Source organism: Rousettus aegyptiacus, unplaced genomic scaffold (genome assembly GCF_014176215.1).
Source record: "Rousettus aegyptiacus isolate mRouAeg1 unplaced genomic scaffold, mRouAeg1.p scaffold_m13_p_1, whole genome shotgun sequence".
NCBI lineage: Eukaryota > Metazoa > Chordata > Mammalia > Chiroptera > Pteropodidae > Rousettus > Rousettus aegyptiacus.
In genome coordinates this window covers 178,680,847-178,700,707 of record NW_023416284.1, presented here as the reverse complement: position 1 = coordinate 178,700,707, position 19,861 = coordinate 178,680,847, and the positions used below count along the sequence as shown (strand labels likewise).

Genomic DNA, 19,861 nt, shown 5'->3' with positions numbered 1-19,861 from the left:
TAACTTATCACATGAACTTGCTATGATAAAAGCTTTGTGTCCCCTTTAAAATGGTACACATCTTCAAAAATGCATTCATTTATGTTCAGTCTCTTAGATTTCAAAACAAGATACTATATTCAAAGCTGTGTTATAACTAATGAAATAGTGAAAAGGCAATACAGATTATTTAGAACTCCTGATTATGATGAACTCAGTAAGAAAGTTTGACATATTACAGCCAGGGCATTCAGTTTCTAACCAGATTTACGATTTCCCTTTTATTATCAGAAAGATCTGTGCTTAATTAGAATTAAGCATTTCTTTTAGTTTGCAGTGAAACACCTAATCTAAAACCTTAATTAAAAATTTGCTGAAATACTTGGTGGATAATCGTCAAGAATCTGTCCCTTCAAATAAACCCGAGTCACTGGATTTCAAAAGTTTGTAAGAGTGCAGGGATTAAATAAAAGTAAAAAGCTAGAAATTAAAGTTATTCTATTATTTGTAATATGTCTTCTAATGTTAGCCTTACATGGGTGGGGAAGAAAATATAAAAAAAAATTTCCAGACAATCATTCTTCACACATCTTTTCCGTTTGTTAGATTCCCACCTTGGGATTGCAAACTAAGCCAATGTCAAAAACTTCTAAGAAGACTTTAGCTCATTCGGAGAAAAAGATAAAGGAGCATCCAGCCACTTGCCATAAACAGCATCTTTTGAAATGACTTTCAAATATCACGTCAAGAAAATATGATGGAAGGAAGGTGCAGAAACGAGGAATGACTAGCATCTACTTCTCTCCACTAGTCCTGCTATTTCTTACCACCTTTCTGCCTCGATGCTCTTCCTGTGGCTGGAACCATGAGCCGCCAAGTGAAATAAGCTATGTAGTTACGGCTTCGGGAGCTCGCTGTCCAGGCCTTTGTCCCCTCAACTAAAGGCAACTTAGTCTTAAAACTGAAAAATGAGAGAGAAAATCACAACTCTTGCCTTACTTTTCAATACTTTACAAATTATCTCCCTCTCACAATTAGCAGGCTCAAATAACAATTTTTACTCAAAGTAGTGAAATACTGCTGGAAAAAAGAAGTAATGTGGGAAAAAATAAGAGAACAATTACGTATGTTAACTGCTAGATTTCTGAGTAGCGAATCTTTAACAAAACGGGTGAAAACTTGCAACAATCACAAAGGCCATGTAAGGAACCAACAGCAAGGATCCAAAGGCTGAGCTACTTCTCTCTTTCCCTACAACCACCTGAAAATAAAAACATCACCGGCGGAGGAACAAAGATAAAGAGGAAAGACAATATCCAGTTTTTAAAAGAAAAGGCCCAGATGCAATTTACTCATGAACGTTTAGTGCAGAACTATGCAGCATGGAAAGCATCACATATTCTCCGCATCCACTTGAGAAAAGTTGTATCCAATTTTTTCTTATTTCCATAAATGATTTCTGTTCAAACACAGGGAAGCATTTCCTGCGAGGAAGTAACTGTGAAACCGTGGCATGGGCAAAGCGATGGAAAAGCCCACCTGGAGCCCGAGGACGCCCCAGGGCACCAGCCTGATGCCCCCGGGGTGAAAGCGCAGGGTGGGGTGGGAATTTATCCGGTGGGAATTTATCCGTGAGACTTCCTGGTGTTCCTAGTAACTAAATTCGCTAACAAGTCTGAATGGAATCCACATTTCATGCTTCCTCAGGCCAACACAACAAGGATACTCTCTGCAGTAACCAAGAGACTGTAGGTTCACCACCGTTAGAGACAGATGGTCATTGAAGGTAACTCCAACTATTTGATTCTAGAGAAAAATACTGGGTCTTTTATTTAAAAAAAAAATAATAATAATAATAGAAGTCTTTTGTTTAAGTAAAAAATCTAAGAAAACATACACATCAAACCCTCTTATATGAAATACTTTTTCAAATGTATTGAAACGCTCTTATATGAAAAGCTTTTTCAAAATGTATGGGAGAAATAATATGTTAAGAAATAAAAGTGAAATAACTTCTTGGGTGACTAAAAAAATTTTTTAAGATGATGCCATCTTCATGAAAAAGACCTTTAAATAACTTAAAATTTCGCCCTTAAGAAATCTATTCACAGCTCAAAATGTGACACAGTCTGACACCAGAAATGCTAGAAAGCCAAATTTACTTTAGGGCTTGGATCTATATAATTCACTGCAAAATGATGCCACAGTACACCTTTCAAATACCGCTGGTAACACCGGCCTTCTACTGAACAGGTAGTTTTGTCCACTTTGTTCTAAGAAGCTCACTTTTCTTTAAAAGAAAGGGAGAAAAAAATTGTACCTGTGATTATTTTGAAGAAACTATGCCGATTAAAAAGCAGAAAATCTGTGAAATGCCCCCTAATTCTCTCAATGGCGATCTTAGGTTGACATGACAGACAAACCATGCCCAATGGAAGGAAGAAGATGGGAAGGACAAAAACCGGCACAAACCTGCTGCTGCGGGTACTGCATTCCTCCCATGGCCCCCGGGGTCCGGCCTTGGAGGCCAATTGGATACCGCTGTGGACCTGGGGGACCGTAGGAACCTCCAGGGTAAGGACTGCTCTGCTGAGGCTGAGAATGAGGGTTGCTGCCCATCCCATACAACTGAGGTCTCTTCATCACCATGGGATCCATCGGGCTGCCCTGTGGAGGAACAGACGAAGAAGTCGGTGTATTAAGTCCTTATTTATTACAAAGGCAGAAAGTTTGTTATGCTGACACATACACAAAAAACACAACTTTCCTTTTGAAAATATTAAAAACAAATGATCTAACAAATATAAGCCCAGAACGTTAAGAAAAAACCTAGATGAATACAAGACATTTTATTTTTTGACTTTTAGTAAGTTTTAACAATTAAGGATCCAGAGTAAGCAACATAAGGAAAGATTACGCATCGTAAGAGAGAAAACATTTGCATCTAAAATTCTACTATGCACATAGGAAATGAGCCCGGCTTCTTCCAGCTCACTAGTAACAAAGGAGTATACTGAGGCTAGGAGCACTTTCTGACTTCAAAGTATTCTTGGAACGACTACTTTACTTTAGACCAGAGTCTGCAAGTCCTTATCAAACATTAATGCATCTGAGTGCTCATTAGAAAGTGAAAGGATAGATTTTAGATAATACACAATGTCTGGGTAAAACTTTTCAAAGATCACTAGTGTGCATGAATAAGCACCCAGACTGTGAGTCACAAGCTACCTTCCCTGTGTAAGTGAGCATCTTACCAACATAACCAATTCAAAACTAGACATGGAGTTTTACTTTTGGCTTAGTGAGTCAGCCCATGGGCCTCAGGGCCAAAGCCTCCAGGGAGAGCCAGAGTTGGAGCCTCAACCTAGGCCGTCATGCCCTGGGCGCTTCCAAGGAGCTAAGCAGTGTGGGGAAGTCCCTCACCACCACTACAAAGGACCTGCAGAACTCATCCAACAGGTGAGTCAGCTCCTTCCAAAACCATGACTTGATCCCCACTGTGTGCCAGACTCTATGATTACAGTAAGTACATGGGGACTCTCAGGAAGGTTCTAGGGGTTGCAGGATAAACAGGAAGAATCCAGGTTCAAGATGGGGAGAGGTGGAGTATAGGAGACCACAAAGCAGACAAACAGCATAAAGCACTCGCTCAGGGGAGATGAGCCGCCTGGAGTGTACGAGGGAACACAGGCGGTTTAGATCCAAATGAAGCAGGAATTTGCAAAGAGAAGCTGAAGGAGGCGGAAGCCAGTATGTGAGTGAGCCTTAAATGTCATTTTAAAGGCTTCGCATTGTACCCTGGGGATAAACCACTGGGTGCTTTAACACAGCTATAGTCAGATCTACCTCGCAGAAGGCTGGTCTCCCAGGCAGCTGACTGGAGCCAGGGTGGGCTGCCATAGCAGGCAGGTGAGCTGAGGTCCTGAGAAAGGCAGAAGCAAGCCAGCCCAGATTCAAGGAACAGGATGGAAACGCGACACAGCTCGGAGACTGAGCAATGGAAGACAGGAGTCAAGGGTGGCTTAACAGGTGATAAGGCACCAAGTGGGACAGAGCAGGCAGGCGGCACAAGCAGATGAGCCCTCTCCCAAGAAGTGGGAGCCTTCGGTATTTCACATATTAAATTTGAGGTTCCTGCAGGAAAGCCAGGTGAAAATATCCAGAAGGAGGAGACGCAATGAGTTTCCCGCTTGGGGAGTCAGGTCTGGCCTAGAATGATAAACAGGGGCGTCAGCATACGGGGGACACACGCTCCTGGAGGGCAGCCATTTTTTTGTTGTACTATTATATCGCTGGACCTTAAGTCAAACAGTGCACGTGGCACATAGTAAATGCTCAGTAAATTCTGGATGAATTAAGCGAGAGGAAGCATGTCAAAAATTTAAGAATTTTCTCCGGGAAGAATATGAAGTGAGAACATGAGGACGAAATTCTAGAAAAGAGCACTGTTTAAGGGAGAAGAGAAAAAAAGGAACTCACAGAAAGCCAAGACGGTCAGAACGTGCAGTAAGCGAGTCCGGAGCGTGGTGTGTGGGAGAGAAGGGAGTCGCGTACTGCAAGCGAACGGGCGTGCCAAACGCGGCCCGCCGTCCAGGGCGAGGGCTAGAAGCTGCTGCTCGGCCTGATGCCTAGGCGGGCACTGCCGAGCCGGGCAATGGCTGTCTCTCACAGAGGTCGGGGTAGAAACTGGAAGCCTAGGAACTGGGGCATGAATGGGAGGTGAGAGAGGGGAGCCAGGAGTGTGGGCCCCGAACCCAAGCTCGGGGAGCCGCAAGAACTTCCAGTCCTCCTCCCGCCTACCCCGCACTCCCAAGGCTGCCTGGAGTGTCTGCCCATCCTTCTCCCTAGGGAAACCCTGGTGCTCATTTTAATGGCTTGATTAATCCACTCACCACACATTTACTAAGTATATCTACCGTTTACCACGTGCCAGGCACTGGAGGCACAAAAATAAGTAAATGCCCATGGCTGTCCTGGGGAAGTGAACAATTCATCGGAAGAGACAGGATGAGCAAAGCTTACGAAGCTGTCAGCAGACATCCCCACTGGACACACAAGGCACCGTGAGGGGGAGCGTCTCGCTGCGTCTGTGATGGGTTCCGACAAAGCCTTCCCGCAGGAAATACCTGAGCTCAGTCCTGAGGGATTCAGGGGACTCTGCCAGGAATTGATCTCACCTGAATGGAAATATGTGCAGGCCAAACGGTTCTGCTTGAAATTCACAATTCCATGAAATTTTAACTGTTACTTTCACCAGTCAAAAATACTTTGTACTTAACCATGACAGAAATTGCTCAAACAATATAATGATGTTATATAACATATGCTGACTTAGCCATTTAACATACAAACATATATGTTGATAAACATATTGAAATGGAATTGAGGACTAAGAACTGAGTTTCCCCAGAATGATTTAAATTAAAATTTAAGCCTAAAAAGGCAAAATAATTATTTCCCACACTTTTGTTTCAAAAGATAAAATAAAATTTTCCAGGGAAGTATGAAAATCAAGGCTGAGCTGGTGATTTCAAAATCCACAGAGTGAATGAATGGCCAACAGAGAGGCTGAGTAAATCTGATTTCAGGCTAAATTTCCAGTACGGGGCCCTGAAGCAGCCGTATCTCCACATTTATTCTGGATTTGCCAGGGCATAGGCAAGGTCTACTATCCCACTTTAAATAGTGCACGACCAAAACTGGCTCAATTAAAGCAAAATTTAAATAGGAAAATGACCAGAATGCCTACATTTTATAATACTATAACAGTGCAGCAAATTCATCTTATCAGTGACTAAAATTGTTTTATAATATGTCTCATCACTGCCATAAACTCTCACAGTCCTACTTAAAATTCAGTTAATTTGCACCCATGTCAAAAATGTTAGCTTAACCCTGAGATTTCTGAAAATCAAAAGCATGAAATCCACAGATTATCTGTACCTCTCAAAATGCATCAAATACGTTTCACTGACACTTCAGATATAAAAACAGATACTTATACAGTGCAAATTATTTAATTTTAACCTCTCCTATGGCTTATTATTAAATATTCATCCACAATCCAAATTCACCCCGCTGTGTGCTCTCGCTATTTTTAACATTAAATATGTACAACTGCAGGATCTCAATCCCTGCTTTTTACTGGTATTTCCTTAAAGAAAGCAAAGACTAAATCAAATCTAAGACTTTTCCAAAAGAATATAAAGGCCAAGTCACTTCTCACATTCACATCTAACCCAAAACAATTTTCTATTTTTATCATCTACCCTTCTGTTCTGATATTCCAGAGTATCACCATTTTCATTTCTTGCACAAAATTTATGCTATCAGAGACTTGTTCCACATTAAGAACAGTCCTCAAATACTTCTCTCAGTATATTATTCCAGACATGTTTTTCCTTTCCAGATACCATTCCACAACTGCTGCAGTTTGAGCTTCACTTATACAAAATAAAACAAGTACTTTGAAGACCGCAATATGAACCATCCATTTTCAAAGCTCTTCAACTAGTCTAGGTTTAGCTACTCAGCTTCTAAAGTAATTTTGTTACTTGATAGAACTTTCTTGTGTCTCTTCTTTATTCAAATAAGCTTTTGGATATACAGTATGTATGGGATATACAACAAACATACACACACCTATGTATGTATGAGTCATATGCCACACACACACACAACACACACACACACACACACACACACACACACACTTTCCTGGATCTCCCATAGGAAGCTGTCACTGCCACCTGGACCCTGCAAAAGCCTCAGAAGGTTTCCCATCCTTAGGACTACTGAATTGGGAGGAGTACAATGTATATTTTTAAAACACATATTTGAACATAGATTCTAGACATATTAGGTAGCATAGTTAGGCTATATTATAGGTTAAAAAAGGTTTTCGGAGGCTGGCCTGGGAATCCAACTACCCTCTTAGAGATCATCCACGTTAAAGAATGACTGACTCACTTACATTCTTCTAGTCTTCTTTAGATATACTTGTTGCTTTTTATACTCATAGACACTCCTTCATTACTACGCTTTCGGAGCATGCCCACACATGTATTTATGATTTATCTACGTAATTGCATATATTCCTAAATATCGAGTTAAGAAAATAGTTTTAGTTTATGAATATATTTCCCAATGTTTTTTGGCCCAATTCTTTAAACCATAAATTGAAGATAAGCATTACAAAAACCCACAGAAAGAAAAAGTATCACATCTTCTTAATCTATAATCATGTCTTTCTGTCTGGATTAAGCGAGAGCTCTAAGAAACTTTCTCCTTTTGAATTATTATTTGGAAAAACGTTCTTCTATCTTAGTGCTAACTAAAGAAGACTTTGAAGTAATATAAAACAGCAAAAATAATGAAGCTCATGTCTTGGTCACAGTTAATAACGCGGCAATGAACATCGGGTACATAATTCTTTATGGATAAATGTTTTCGAATGTTTTGGGTAGACATCCAGCAGAGGGATTGCTGGGTCATATGATAATTCTAGTCTTAATTTTGGGGGAACCTCCATACTATTTTCCATAGCGGCTGCACCAGTTTACATTCCCTCCAGCAGTGTCTGAGGGTCCCTTTCTCCCCACAACCTCTCCAGTGCTCATTACTACTTGTCCTGTTGACGACAGCCCTTCTGGCGGGTGCGAGGTGGTATCTCATTGTGGTTTTGATTCGCATTTCCCTAATAGCTTGTGAAGTTGAGCATCTTTTCATGTCTGTTGGCCATTTACATGTCTTCCTGCAAGAAATGTCTGTTCAGAATCTCTATCCATTTTTTAATTGGATTTTTGGTTTTTTGCTGTTGGGTTGTATGAGTTCTTTATATATTTTAGATGTTACCCACTTATCAAAGGCATTGTTTGCAAATTTCTTCTCCCATTCCGTTGGCTAGCTCTTGAGAAGGTATTTGCGAACAAACACAAAGACATATGCACCCCAATGTTCACTGCAGCATTATTCATGGTGGCCAAGACAGGGAACCACCAAAGTGCCCTTCAATAATAGATGACTGGATAAAGAAGATGTAGTCCATACATACAGTGGAGTATTACTCAGCCAGAAGAAAAGACAAAATACTGCCATTTGCAACAATGTGGATGGATCTTGAGATTATCATGCTAAGTGAAATAAATCAAACGGAAAAAGCTGAGAACTATATGATTTCACTTATATATGAGACATAAGACTGAAAATAACAAAATAACAAGACAAACAAAAACTCACAGACACAGACAATAGTTTAGTGGTTACCAGAGGGAAAGGGGGGGAAGAAGGGAGGTAGTAGATAAGTGTAAAGGGGGTCAAATATATGGTGACAGAAGGAAATTTAACTTTAGGTGGTGAACACACAATGCAACAGACATATAACGTATTACTGAACTGTACACTTGAAACCTATATAAGTTTATTAACCAATGTCACTCTGACAAATTTAATTAAAATAATAATAATGAAATCCAAGGGTGAGTAAATGAGTATTTGAACCAGTAGGTGTAAAACAGTGGAACTCTTTCTGAAGGATATAAGCTTTAAACAAAAGCTTTGAAAATTATCTGATCCAACACTAATACTCTCTCTCAAATGAGGCAGGGGTGCTATTCACCCCAACTTGCCGGCAGCTACATTTCTAATACTGAAGGGAGACAGCCTAGTCTTGGGGAGAAAACAAGGGCTTTGAATTCAGTCCACACCTACAGGACCGCGCCCTATCCCACCGTGTGACCCTGAACACGGCACTCACTACTAAGTGGGAGAAAGACCCACCTCACAATGATTGTGAAAACTGAATTAGTAAGACTTATAAAGGCTCTCAGAGTCACTTATTAATGTTCAAAAAAGAAAACTGAAACTCCCCAAATATTTGATGATTACAAAAATGTGAAGGAGCCATAACGATCAGCATATGTCATGTTATGTGGAATGTGTCATGTGGACTATACAGAGACATGGAAAAGTACATAAAAAACAACATGGAGTGTTTGAGAGTGATGTGCATGATTTACAGCCATGTGAAAACTAGGTTGATAATGATCAGAGCCAGCCACAGTGACCTGTAAGTAGTGGCTGTCATATCGTGAAGCAATCTATGTTTACTTTTCTGTGATGATGTCTAAATATAACTCTAAAATGCCTCCGGTGTTTTTCCCAGGCATGCTGCAAACATTACTATGGCTTGCTGCGGGGTGGGGTGGATGGGACACAGCTGTCCTGCTCCGTCCTCTTCATTCCTGCAACCCCCAGTCCCTCTCCCAGCACACGCGAGCAGGGAGGAGCCGCCAGCCCTCACTCTGAGGCCGTCCCTGCTCTCTCAGCCTGGACCCAAGCTCAGCCGCGTCCCGGTTCAGGACACAGAGCTTCCCCCGTCCCCATGGCCCGGCGACCCCATCCACGGAACCCGCCCGGACCCTCTCCCACGCTGCTTGCAAACAGACTGCCGAGTTGCCCTGTACTGTTATTTAACGCACGCGCTGGCTTTCCCTCTTTTCGTGTGCTATTATTTCTTAGCACCCGAGTAGACTAACATGGCAATGTCCATGCTTTGTGTCTTTTGTCTCACTTAGCAGACAGCACCAACAACTCTGATGACTGTGGTGATTCACCTCAGGAAAGATGGCTGATGACAAAGTAAAATGTTATCAAAAATAAAAATTCATTAACCAATTCTACGCCAATTCTGTACATACATGCAGAAGTCAATGACAACATAAAATGCAACAGTCGTAATCAAATTCTTCTAGAGAAAAGAAAATTAAAATTGGTTCCCATCAAAAACAGGAACAGGGACCACACCAGAGACTCTTCTCTCATTTGATAACGAATGCACATTCCTCTGCAAGCCAGAAAATACCAGGATTCTCAGTCACCACTGTCACCACTACCGCAGACTCCAATTACCAAAGGAACTTCCTCCTCCTAGGTGACAAAACGGAGGCCGGGATGGTGGGGCCTTGCCCAGCGCTGCAGTCAGTACCAGGCAGAGCTGCCACCAGAACCCGAGTTCCCTGACTCGGCTCGTTCCCTCTGCCGCACCGCGCCTCCACGCCTGGTCACGAGGCTGACGCAGGAAAAATGCAGCCCAGCGCCGTAAACCCATTTTGTTTTCTGCTTGTACTGACGAAACAGAATCTGTTGATTAAGACCTGAACGAAAACACTGGGACTTCAAATCTGGGTATCAACGCAGTGTAAGTTCTTCTTCTGTCAGTACAGGAAGAGAATACGTGCAATGTTCTACGATGGTACAGAATGGTACAGGAAGGATCAAGAAGTGGAATTCTAAGATATTAGGAAAAAACGGAGAAGGCTGTTCTGTTGTTTACTCTAAGAACCATCAAATTACTGGTGCCCTTTAACGCCACCTGCAACGCAAGGAGGGGCGGGAAGGGACCAACACACACACGGACTTGGAAAGATGACCATTATCGATACTTTGGGTCTGGGTTTGGGTTTCCTTAGAGCAAGTTACAGAGAACGGATATATTTGTGGAACTACAGAATTAAATTTAAAGGAAGAGAGCAGAGGATGAGAAAATCTTTTTGTAAAAATGGGACTGTAAGCAATTTTTATTTATGCAGTTTTTATATGAAATAGGCATGTTTTGATATCCAAGTTTAAAGTTTGTTTTTCGTGTATACGTCATTATTAAACAGGACCAAAAGAAATATTTTTTCCTAACTGTATTTTAAATTTTATCCTAAATCTATATGTCATTGGATTTTTATTTTTCGGTATTAAGATTAGCCACAAAATATTAACATGTTGTTACCTACATACAAAGTAACTTCTATAAACTAGCAATAAAGGTAACACACAAAAACTGTGACTCTTAACTCTTAGAGATATTCTAAAAATGCACCCATGACGTATATATATCACAAATTTAGCATGTGGTGTCAGAGGTATATGGAACAGCCTCTAGAAAGTCATCCAAAGACCCTCCTGACCTACATTGTCAAATACTGACCAACATCCGCCATGTGTTTCTAAAGCACTTTACTTCATTTTCATTTGATCACAATTCAGCAATGAAGCACAGTGTCTTAGAACTAAAAAGACCCTCACTGGTCTATACATGATGTACGTGTGCATCCCCCAAAAGTGTCTACAGCCATGAATGTTATGAATGGCTTCCTTCTATATAACAGAAATCTGTTCCTTGCAACTTACATCCATTTACTTTGGTCCTTCTACAAATATATTTGAAGACAGCTCTATCTATTTTCCTTTTCTGGGCAAATATGCCAATTCTTAGTCCCCTTAACACAAAAGGTCTTGTGGGGAGGAACTTGCTTCCTTTTCCAGACCCGACACTGGCACTAAAGCAGCCTTGGATCTCCATGCTAATTCAGCATCTCCCTCGCACTCTCGGTCCATCCCATCAGCTTTGGTTAAATCTCGCCTCCCTGTCTCCTATTATACAATTAGTTGGTTGACTCAAGCGGCAAAAGCTTGTCTTTATCTCTGCTGATTCTCACTTTGCTTATTTCTGGTCACCGTTCTAACCTGACATCCACCACATTAACTGCATTTCCTGTCTTGACGTCAAACACCAATTAAATGAGCATGCCATTTCATTTATGCCGTCCCCATGTCGCTGATAAAAATATTGAGGTCAAGGGAGAGGACAGAGCTTTGGGCTAACCACTAGCACCACTCATAAAAACTGACCGAAATCCTGACATCAGTATTCTTGGTGGAAGGTCTTCATTAGAAACCTTAGAAAAATCTTTTCCATTGATCCACAGCACTCCTCCAATTGACTGACTATGCTGATTATACAACCAAGAGTCCATATCTGCCTTTGGGTGACAATCTCCTGACACTTCAAATTCCTCCATCTTTTCTAACATATAAAATAAATAGCCCAACGTTTAAGAAAACTTAGAATTCAAGACAAAAAATATAAGGGAAGACAGGGAATTTCAAGTCAGACAAACCTGGATGTGAACCCTGCCTGTACGAATCAGCTACGTGAACTCAGGCTCACATTTAAGAGTAGCCATGCTCACTTTCTGCGCTACTAGAGGATTAAACGAGGTACCACAGGATGTATCACACAGTAAGAGATTTCGAAATCTTCTTTCCCCTCTTAACAAATTAACAAATTGAAGTCAGAGCAAAATTACTCAATAATTTCATCTATTTATTTTCTTGTCTCCCTAGAAGACTGTTAATTAAAGGTGGAAATTTTGTCTTATTTATCTTTGCAAACCTAGCACTTAGCACATAGCTATGAAGCAGTGGGGCTCTAGCTAGAATGTGATGGCCAATAGGCAGCAAAAGTAAGAACTGCACTACTGCAGACAAAAGATTCACTTCTCACAAGTTCATCATATAAGCCACAGCTTCCATTACCTCTTCATGCCTGGGCGGCCCTTGGCTGGCTTCTCTGAGCTCCAGAGCCAGCAAACAGTCCTGCCTGGACGCCCAGGATCTTCCCCACTTATTTCTGATCTCAGTAAAAGACACCCCCCTGCCCCCCCGCCCCCGGGTCACTCTCACACACACACAGCCGTAGTAAGAGTTAGAGTTCAGGGAGGCAATCTGACTCTTCCTTCTCCCTCTCCACCACAGCCAACCTCTCACCAAGTCAGCTGGACCCACCACTGCCACCAACAGGCAACTGCCGCCTCCCAGCATGTGGCCTCCACGGGGCTCTAGAGAAACGTCCCTTCCCACCACTGGGCCTTCAGCTGCACTGTTCCCTCCGCGGAGAAAGCGCTCTGCTCTCCCGCAGAACTCAGCGCTACCACGCTGTCCCAGAGAAGCCCGCTCTGAACCCCAGACCGAGGCAGGGCCCCTCGGAAACCACCGCACTTTTCCGTATAGCAGTCACCGGAGTCTGCGCAAATATTTGTGTGACTGCGTGATAAATGTCTGTCCCCCCAACTAGACTTCCCACAGGAATAGGAATGGTAAGGTGGCGACGACAAACATTAAACGCACTTATAGCTGTCACCTAGGTACCTCAGAATAAATCCAGAAAATGTGGCTCTCTCGGTTCCCCGGTTTTTGCCTGTTATTATTTGCCTAATCCTCCAAGAGCAGCAGCCTGTACATCAACACAATGAGTAAATTACTCTCTGACTGCACTACACTTTCAAAGTTAATTTAACAAATGTAATAATTTTATGAACAAACCAAAGTGTATATACATACTTTTTTATTTCGAAAGTAAATTAGATCTAGAAGGAATATCAAAATATTGATGGAATATATTTCTATTTTCCCTCAGATTTATTCTTCTCACCCCTCCCCCCAAAAACCTGTGAAACTATTATCACGGCTTTAACAGTTTCTAAAATTTACACCTCTAAGTGTGCAGCATCACTCACACTCGTGTGTCACTGCCGACGACGCGGCAGCAGGCTCTTATTTAGGAAAGAAAAATAACATGCTATATTTCCCATAGAAATACAGATTCAAACCAAGAAAAGAAGCCTTTGTGAGACTGTCAAATTTCAACCCCACCACTTCTAGCTGTGCGATGCCAAAGAAAGTCGCCACGTAACTGCCCTGCTTCTCAGTTAACTCATCCGTACAGCAAGCACACTATCACTGCCACCACAAAACTGTCGCGGGAGCTGGACACAGTCAAGTTCTTGACACATGACAGGCTTTTAATGGGTAGAGATGCTATTATCATTACTATTTGGAGGTATAATTCCAGAATCATCACAATGAGGCATGAATACCCTCCACTACTGTGCAGAAGACAGACATCGCTAATCAATCCCAGCATTTGTCTCCCAGAAGTGCAGCAGGCCTCAGAACCTTTTATCCTATGGAGCCACAGGCAGCCACTACCAATTATCAGATTTTGCAATTAAGCAGAAACCCATTTGCTATCTTTAGTACAATGGAAGGAGTATAATGTTTGACATGGGGAGATCTGGGTTCACACAGCTCTCCTGCTCCTGACTAGCCATGAAATGTTGGATAAATTATTCCAGTGCTCTAAGCCACAGTTGTCCCATCTTTCAAGCAAAGATAATACCTCCCTCAAAGACAATCATTCTAAAGCTGTCTGGTGTGAGATTTGCATGAATGAACAATCCCAAAGACATACGTAGTGGTACGTAAAGAGAGAGGAGTCACGGATTTCCGCAGCAATCTCCATGGCTGCCACCACGCCTCTTTCGAACTATTAAAATTTTTTAGATTAACTCTAAAACTACATTAAAGAAAATGCCAAAAAACATATTATGAACCTTACCCACTGACTTGCCTACTTCTAGACAAAGAGCGCCTGGCAGCCTCTAGCATCATGCTTTTCAGAGTCGTGGCCCTGTTGAAGGCCTACTTTATCAGAGCAGTAACTAGGTGAGAGCAAAACATTGACTCTTATTGGAATGTGACTGTTCGGAGAAATAAAAGTCCACATAACTAATATATACCCAAATCTTATAGACTAAAAAAGATAGGGCACCTACGTGCAATACGACAGGCCTAGGCAGATCTGCACCGAAGGCAAGAAGACTGCTCTAAAGACACTCCACGGACAGTGGACACAATCAAATGGACCGCAGCAAAGGGAAACGGCCCGACAGTGATAACTGCACTCAGGTGTGCAAGAGTAACCTTGCTCCTAGGAAACATACGTGCACCATTAAGGAGTATGGGGGCAGAATGTATGCAACCTACTCTCAACAATTCTGAGAAAATACTGTAGGTAGGTGAGGAGATAAACAGATAAAGCAAATGTAGCAAAATGTTAAAAATTGACAGTAAAAGTTGTATGGGATTTCCTTGTACTATTCTTCCAACTTTCCTATAAATTTTAAATTTCAAAATGAAAGCTAAAAAAAAAAAATGGACAAAAAGGAAAGACAAGGTAACTTAAGATGAAAATCTCTGCACCTCACATCTGCAAAGGGGTCCACGGCTCCTCAGGACTGAGGACCACCAATGACTTTGCCATGTCCGCAGGTGTCCACAGGCTTGGCTCCTGAAGGAATTGGGTGATGTGAAGAGGAAAACGGGAAAAGAAACACGGAGAACTAGGGGAGAGAGCACACAGACGGAACAAAGAAGTGTAGGTGAGAAGGCATACCTGGGGCAGGGAGGCACAGGTTGCGATACTTTTCCTAAAGGTACTGGTTTTGGCAAAATACAGACTGAACATGTTTTTAAATATGCTTTAAAAATTCTTGGGAAGCTTCCATTCCACAAAAAAAAAAAAAAAAAAAAAATTAATTAAAAAAAATCTGGTTAAAACCCTGCTCTGGTGCAGAGAGACCCTCCCCCACAAATCACCTTTTAAGGTCACTGCTCATCCCTCAAGATGTAATGAGGCTTCTGGTCCCTTGGCGTTTCTTACTATGCTTTTTAAAAGATCTCAAACCAGCCCTTAAAGATGTGAAATGTGCCATCTTTTAACCCAGAACTCTTCCTGATTTGTTTCTATAAGTTTCGAAAGGTGCTTTATAACCGCCACTTCTCGCAGGGGGCTCCGCCCCCTCCTCACCCACACAGGAGACTCCACGGACCTGCTCCCCGGGCAGCGGGAGCAGCCGCCTCTGGTTTAAAATAGAGCAACTACCCCAACGAAAACACAGCGAGGATTTTTAAATCTCAGTATAAATAAAAAAGAGAATTATTCCAAAACTGATTGACAAAGCTTCAGTGGGATAAAGAAGAGGGTTCGGAGACCGCCGACCGGTTAGCAGCTTAAGCGCTTCCTGTGGCGACACAGCCTCCCCGTCACACCATCCAGCCACAGGACCTTAGGAGCCCTGGTACAGAACAGGCACAAATACACAGGACTCCGGGGTGAAATCTGCCTGGCCTGCACCCTGGTTCCCACGTACTGTGTGACTTTAGGCAGATGATATACATTCTCTGAACTTCAGCTTTCTCCTCTGAGAAGGTAGGATAATACAGCCCCAACCTCACAGTGTCGTTATAATTATTAAATAGCACAGTAGATACACAACAACTCAGAACAGTGCCTGGCACGTAGCGAATGATCAATTAAGTATTAGAGATCATTACTACTGGCCAATTTCACTCCTGAGCCTCACTTCCTCACATGTAAAGTAAGAGACTGAGAGATGAACTCTGAAAGTCCCTTCCTGTTGTAGCAGTCTATAATTCTAGAATTATCCCTACTCCCTGCCAGAACTTCTGTCATGATTAAGCAGCAAAAGGAATGTTGAATTTTACAGATATTCTTTTCTGACTCATTCTTTGACCAGAAATCGAATCGATATATTGATGGAGAAAAGGTAGGGAGCTATAACGGGGTCTAAAAAATTCAAAACCCACAAGTTCAACATCCAAATAATCACAGCACACCTTAAGGCGACACACCTGCAACCTGTCAGGTCTTAGCCCACACTGAACCTGGACAGCCCCCTGCACACCTCCCCGCCGACACTCTAAGGCATCTACTACACCCCCTTCGGGAATGAACACCCTTGCTTCCTAAACGCCTTTGGCTACCCCTAAAGTGAAACAAACCCCACAAAGCACCAGCAGATAAAGGAATCTGCCCTCTCAGGACTCCTGCCATATACTGTGACTCTCTCATTTACTAGATATTAAACGTTTATCATAACCAACGGTGACTCTCTGCTTATGCTGGTCTGCCCCTCAGTGAGATCCTCGAGGGCAGAACTAGCGTCCTCCTTACCCTTACCCCAGTCCCCCTACAGCCCCAACTTCTCTTGCCTAGCGGATAACTGCTGCCGCTATTATTTCATTAACAAACAAATAAATAAATAAAACTTAAGTGCACCTTAACCTCGCCAGGCCATCCTCTTCTAGGTAATATTGTTCTGCCATCCTAGATGTGTCTGTCGATCATAAGTAACAAAAAAAACCTATGAAAGCTGATTCTGAGTCAGGCCTGTAACAAGCACTTAGAAGTGTTTGGTAGATGAACGTGAGAAAGACATCGGCTTGTCTCCTCTTCCAATTGCGACTTCTCCTGGATTCAAATTATAATGCTCCAAACATAGGCATTTTTTATTTCCATGCTATGTCACCATTTTTAATGTTCTTAAAACTCCATTTCTCGAACTATGTTTTTAGCTGTGATTAAGAATAAAAAATGTCTATAAAGCAAAGCCATTAAGATTCATAATACATGTTAGCATAAGGAAAGACTGAGACGTGCTTCACAGAAAACACATCTGTTTAACTTGGTTGTACTCAAATGTCTGGGCAAGTTTTTGTTTTTATTTTTAAATAGAACACAGGAAAACATAAAATAGGGTGATATGAAAAGGTAATAATGCCTTCTAGTTTCATCGTTAACTAGGTCTACCTAGGTAGACAAACAACCAGAGTGAATACACGTGTGTGTGTGTGTGCGTGTGTGCGTGCGTGCGTGCATATACGTATATATATGGCTTCCATCCCAGTCAATGTGAGAGGATAACTGCTTAGCTTACCCACAGATTTTTATACATAGCTGGGTAATAAGTGCAAGAACAGGAATTCTTATATATAGCTGGCTAGTGAGAGTAACAACAAGGAATGCTGGTCATAGATCCTCAGCATTTATGGCAAATTATTAATCAAGTCCCACCTGAAACAATTTGTTAAATTGATTTTAATCACTGGGCCTCTCATGTGAAGCTTTGTATAATCAGCATTTCATTTACAAAATTAATTGCCTGATTGATTCTCAGGAGGCAGTTGCTGTCATTACCCTGCTGTCATAACTTCTGAGTAGGGTGTCACAACATGAAATTCTGACAGTATGAAAAGCACTGCTATTTTAAAAATGGGTGAGGGGAGAAGGGGATGAAGGAGGAAAACCAAAGTTGCAGTATCCCCTTCAGCCTGAAAGTTGAAAGTGTTTTGTGCTAACTGCACTCTATGTCAGTACCCTCTGCCACATTAATGTGCACATCTAGGGTTCAGGGCATGATGTTTACTGTATTTAAATAATAACTAGAAGGCAAAAAGCGCAGATTCACCACTAGAGTTTTAACCTATGTTACGAAATATATATCTTGATATGTAAATATCAAGACAAAGCGCAGCCCTATAGTAGACTGGCAGACTTGTCTACTGCTAACCATTTCAATTGCACATACACTTCCTTTCTTACACTTTCTAATTAAAAAAGGCATGACCAGAAATTTTAGGAGTTTATGACTAATACCAAAATATATGCATTTTAAGCAAACTGAAGACACACATAAGCATACACTCATTCAGTCTTTCAAAAACCTTTTGGTACCTATTGTTAGATACACATACTTAATTCATTGCTTGCTATTTACCATTTAATAGTCTACTAGTAATAGAAGGGTCTTCCCCTAAATAGTTTTGTTACCGAGAACCATCCAAAGTGAGAACACATTACCAATATCATTACATTTTCAAACAGATCCACATAAGCATCAAACCAGCCAAATATTCTATTTTTCTTCATCACAAATTTGCCTTTTCAGAAAGAATGCCCAATTCTGCAAAAGCCCCTAAATCTTGCCTCCTCCAAGCTCACAGGTGCATTACCCACATCCTCACCATTCCATAAAAGCAGGGTTGATCACGCAAAGCCAAGTCATGTTCAAATACATAAAATACTTCCATGGGATGGGGGACTCATTTAAAACAATCCCTATTCAATGCAATCCAATTCCAAATCAGGCCTCTTTTAAGTGGGTCGCTTTAAATTTAAAAGAGGCCTCAAGAGACCAGATGTAATTTACTTTCCTTTCAGTACACTAAATTTTGATTCCTATGTACAGCTACAGAATTCCTTTAAAAAGAAAGATCACCACATAGATCTGCTCTATTATCTTGTGACCTCGCTGTGTGTTCTGTTAGCTAGCCTGGTAAAGAGAACTGGCACGCGGCACCCACCCCTGCGCTGCAAGCTAACGTGACAAATTCACGGCTAGGGAACATGGAGACAAAGCCTATCCAGTACACACACCGGGGTGTGGTGCAGGGGGGGGGGGCGGGGCGCGCTTTGGAGGCCAGGCCCCTCCTTGACCTCTCGACCACGTTTTACTCCCCCGCAGAAAAAGACCCATGTTCTCCAATTTTTACATGGTTCCCAGGGATGCCTGAATGTTCATAAGGTTAAAGTCTACAAAGTACTTTAAGTTCTGGGGAAAAAGGCATTATAAAACTATAATGCATGCCTAGGATCACTTCTTAAGCTAAACACATTATAACTGTTTCCGAAAATAGGGTTCACAAATCCAAATGCATTATCAATTTAACTTAACACCTTTCATTACGAAAGGAGCAAATCAAGTGAAGACAGAGAATTCTCTGGCGTGCTGTGCACAGGGCATGCCAGCCAGCATGGCTGGCTGCCTCCTACCAGAGGCTCCTGCAGAATGTCGGAAATGGTTTAGGACAGCAGTCCTCGGAGGTGAAGATGGCTGAATGCTGCATCAACGGGAATTCGGGCTGGCTTCAGGGTGCGACCGAAAATGTATATTCAGGATTATAATTTTCTATTTGCAAAAGGGGGGAAAGTATTATTTTTATAACATACCACGAAGAAGTAGAGCTTGATGAAACAATATCGGTTGTTAAGGATTTCCAGGAAAAGTCTAGCTTCTGTCCTTTCAAGGGAGGTGGTGAGGAGGAACCTGGTCTTTTGGGAAGATATATATGAATGGAAGAGGTGTGAGAAAATTTATCAAAAGGAGGCAGGAGTTAGAAAAAGTTAAGAAACAAAGATTTAGATAAAAGAGAAAACAAGTTACCTAAGAGGCCATATTCATTTCATTCATTTCAAAACTGTTTAAACTGAACAAATATTAATGTGCAAAGCACTATGAAAGGTAAGTAAGATGGTCCTTGGTTTTAAGAAATATAAACTATAACAGAAAATATGAGATGTATTAGATAATTCAAGGTATATATTAGCTTGTCAATGCCATGGGGCAGA

The 19,861-nt window shown here is 41.7% G+C and overlaps 1 protein-coding gene across 11 annotated transcripts in view; it reads right to left on the bottom strand.

Moving 5' to 3' along the window:
* ARID1B (AT-rich interaction domain 1B) overlaps positions 1 to 19,861 on the bottom strand; it is a 376,686-nt gene that overhangs the window by 326,219 nt on the left and 30,606 nt on the right. For all 11 annotated transcript variants that reach the window (XM_036223077.1, XM_036223066.1, XM_036223086.1 and 8 more), the window contains exon 2: positions 2,452 to 2,646. In XM_036223077.1, the coding sequence (XP_036078970.1) occupies positions 2,452 to 2,646 (195 nt within the window). The remainder of the gene's footprint in view (positions 1 to 2,451; positions 2,647 to 19,861) is intronic.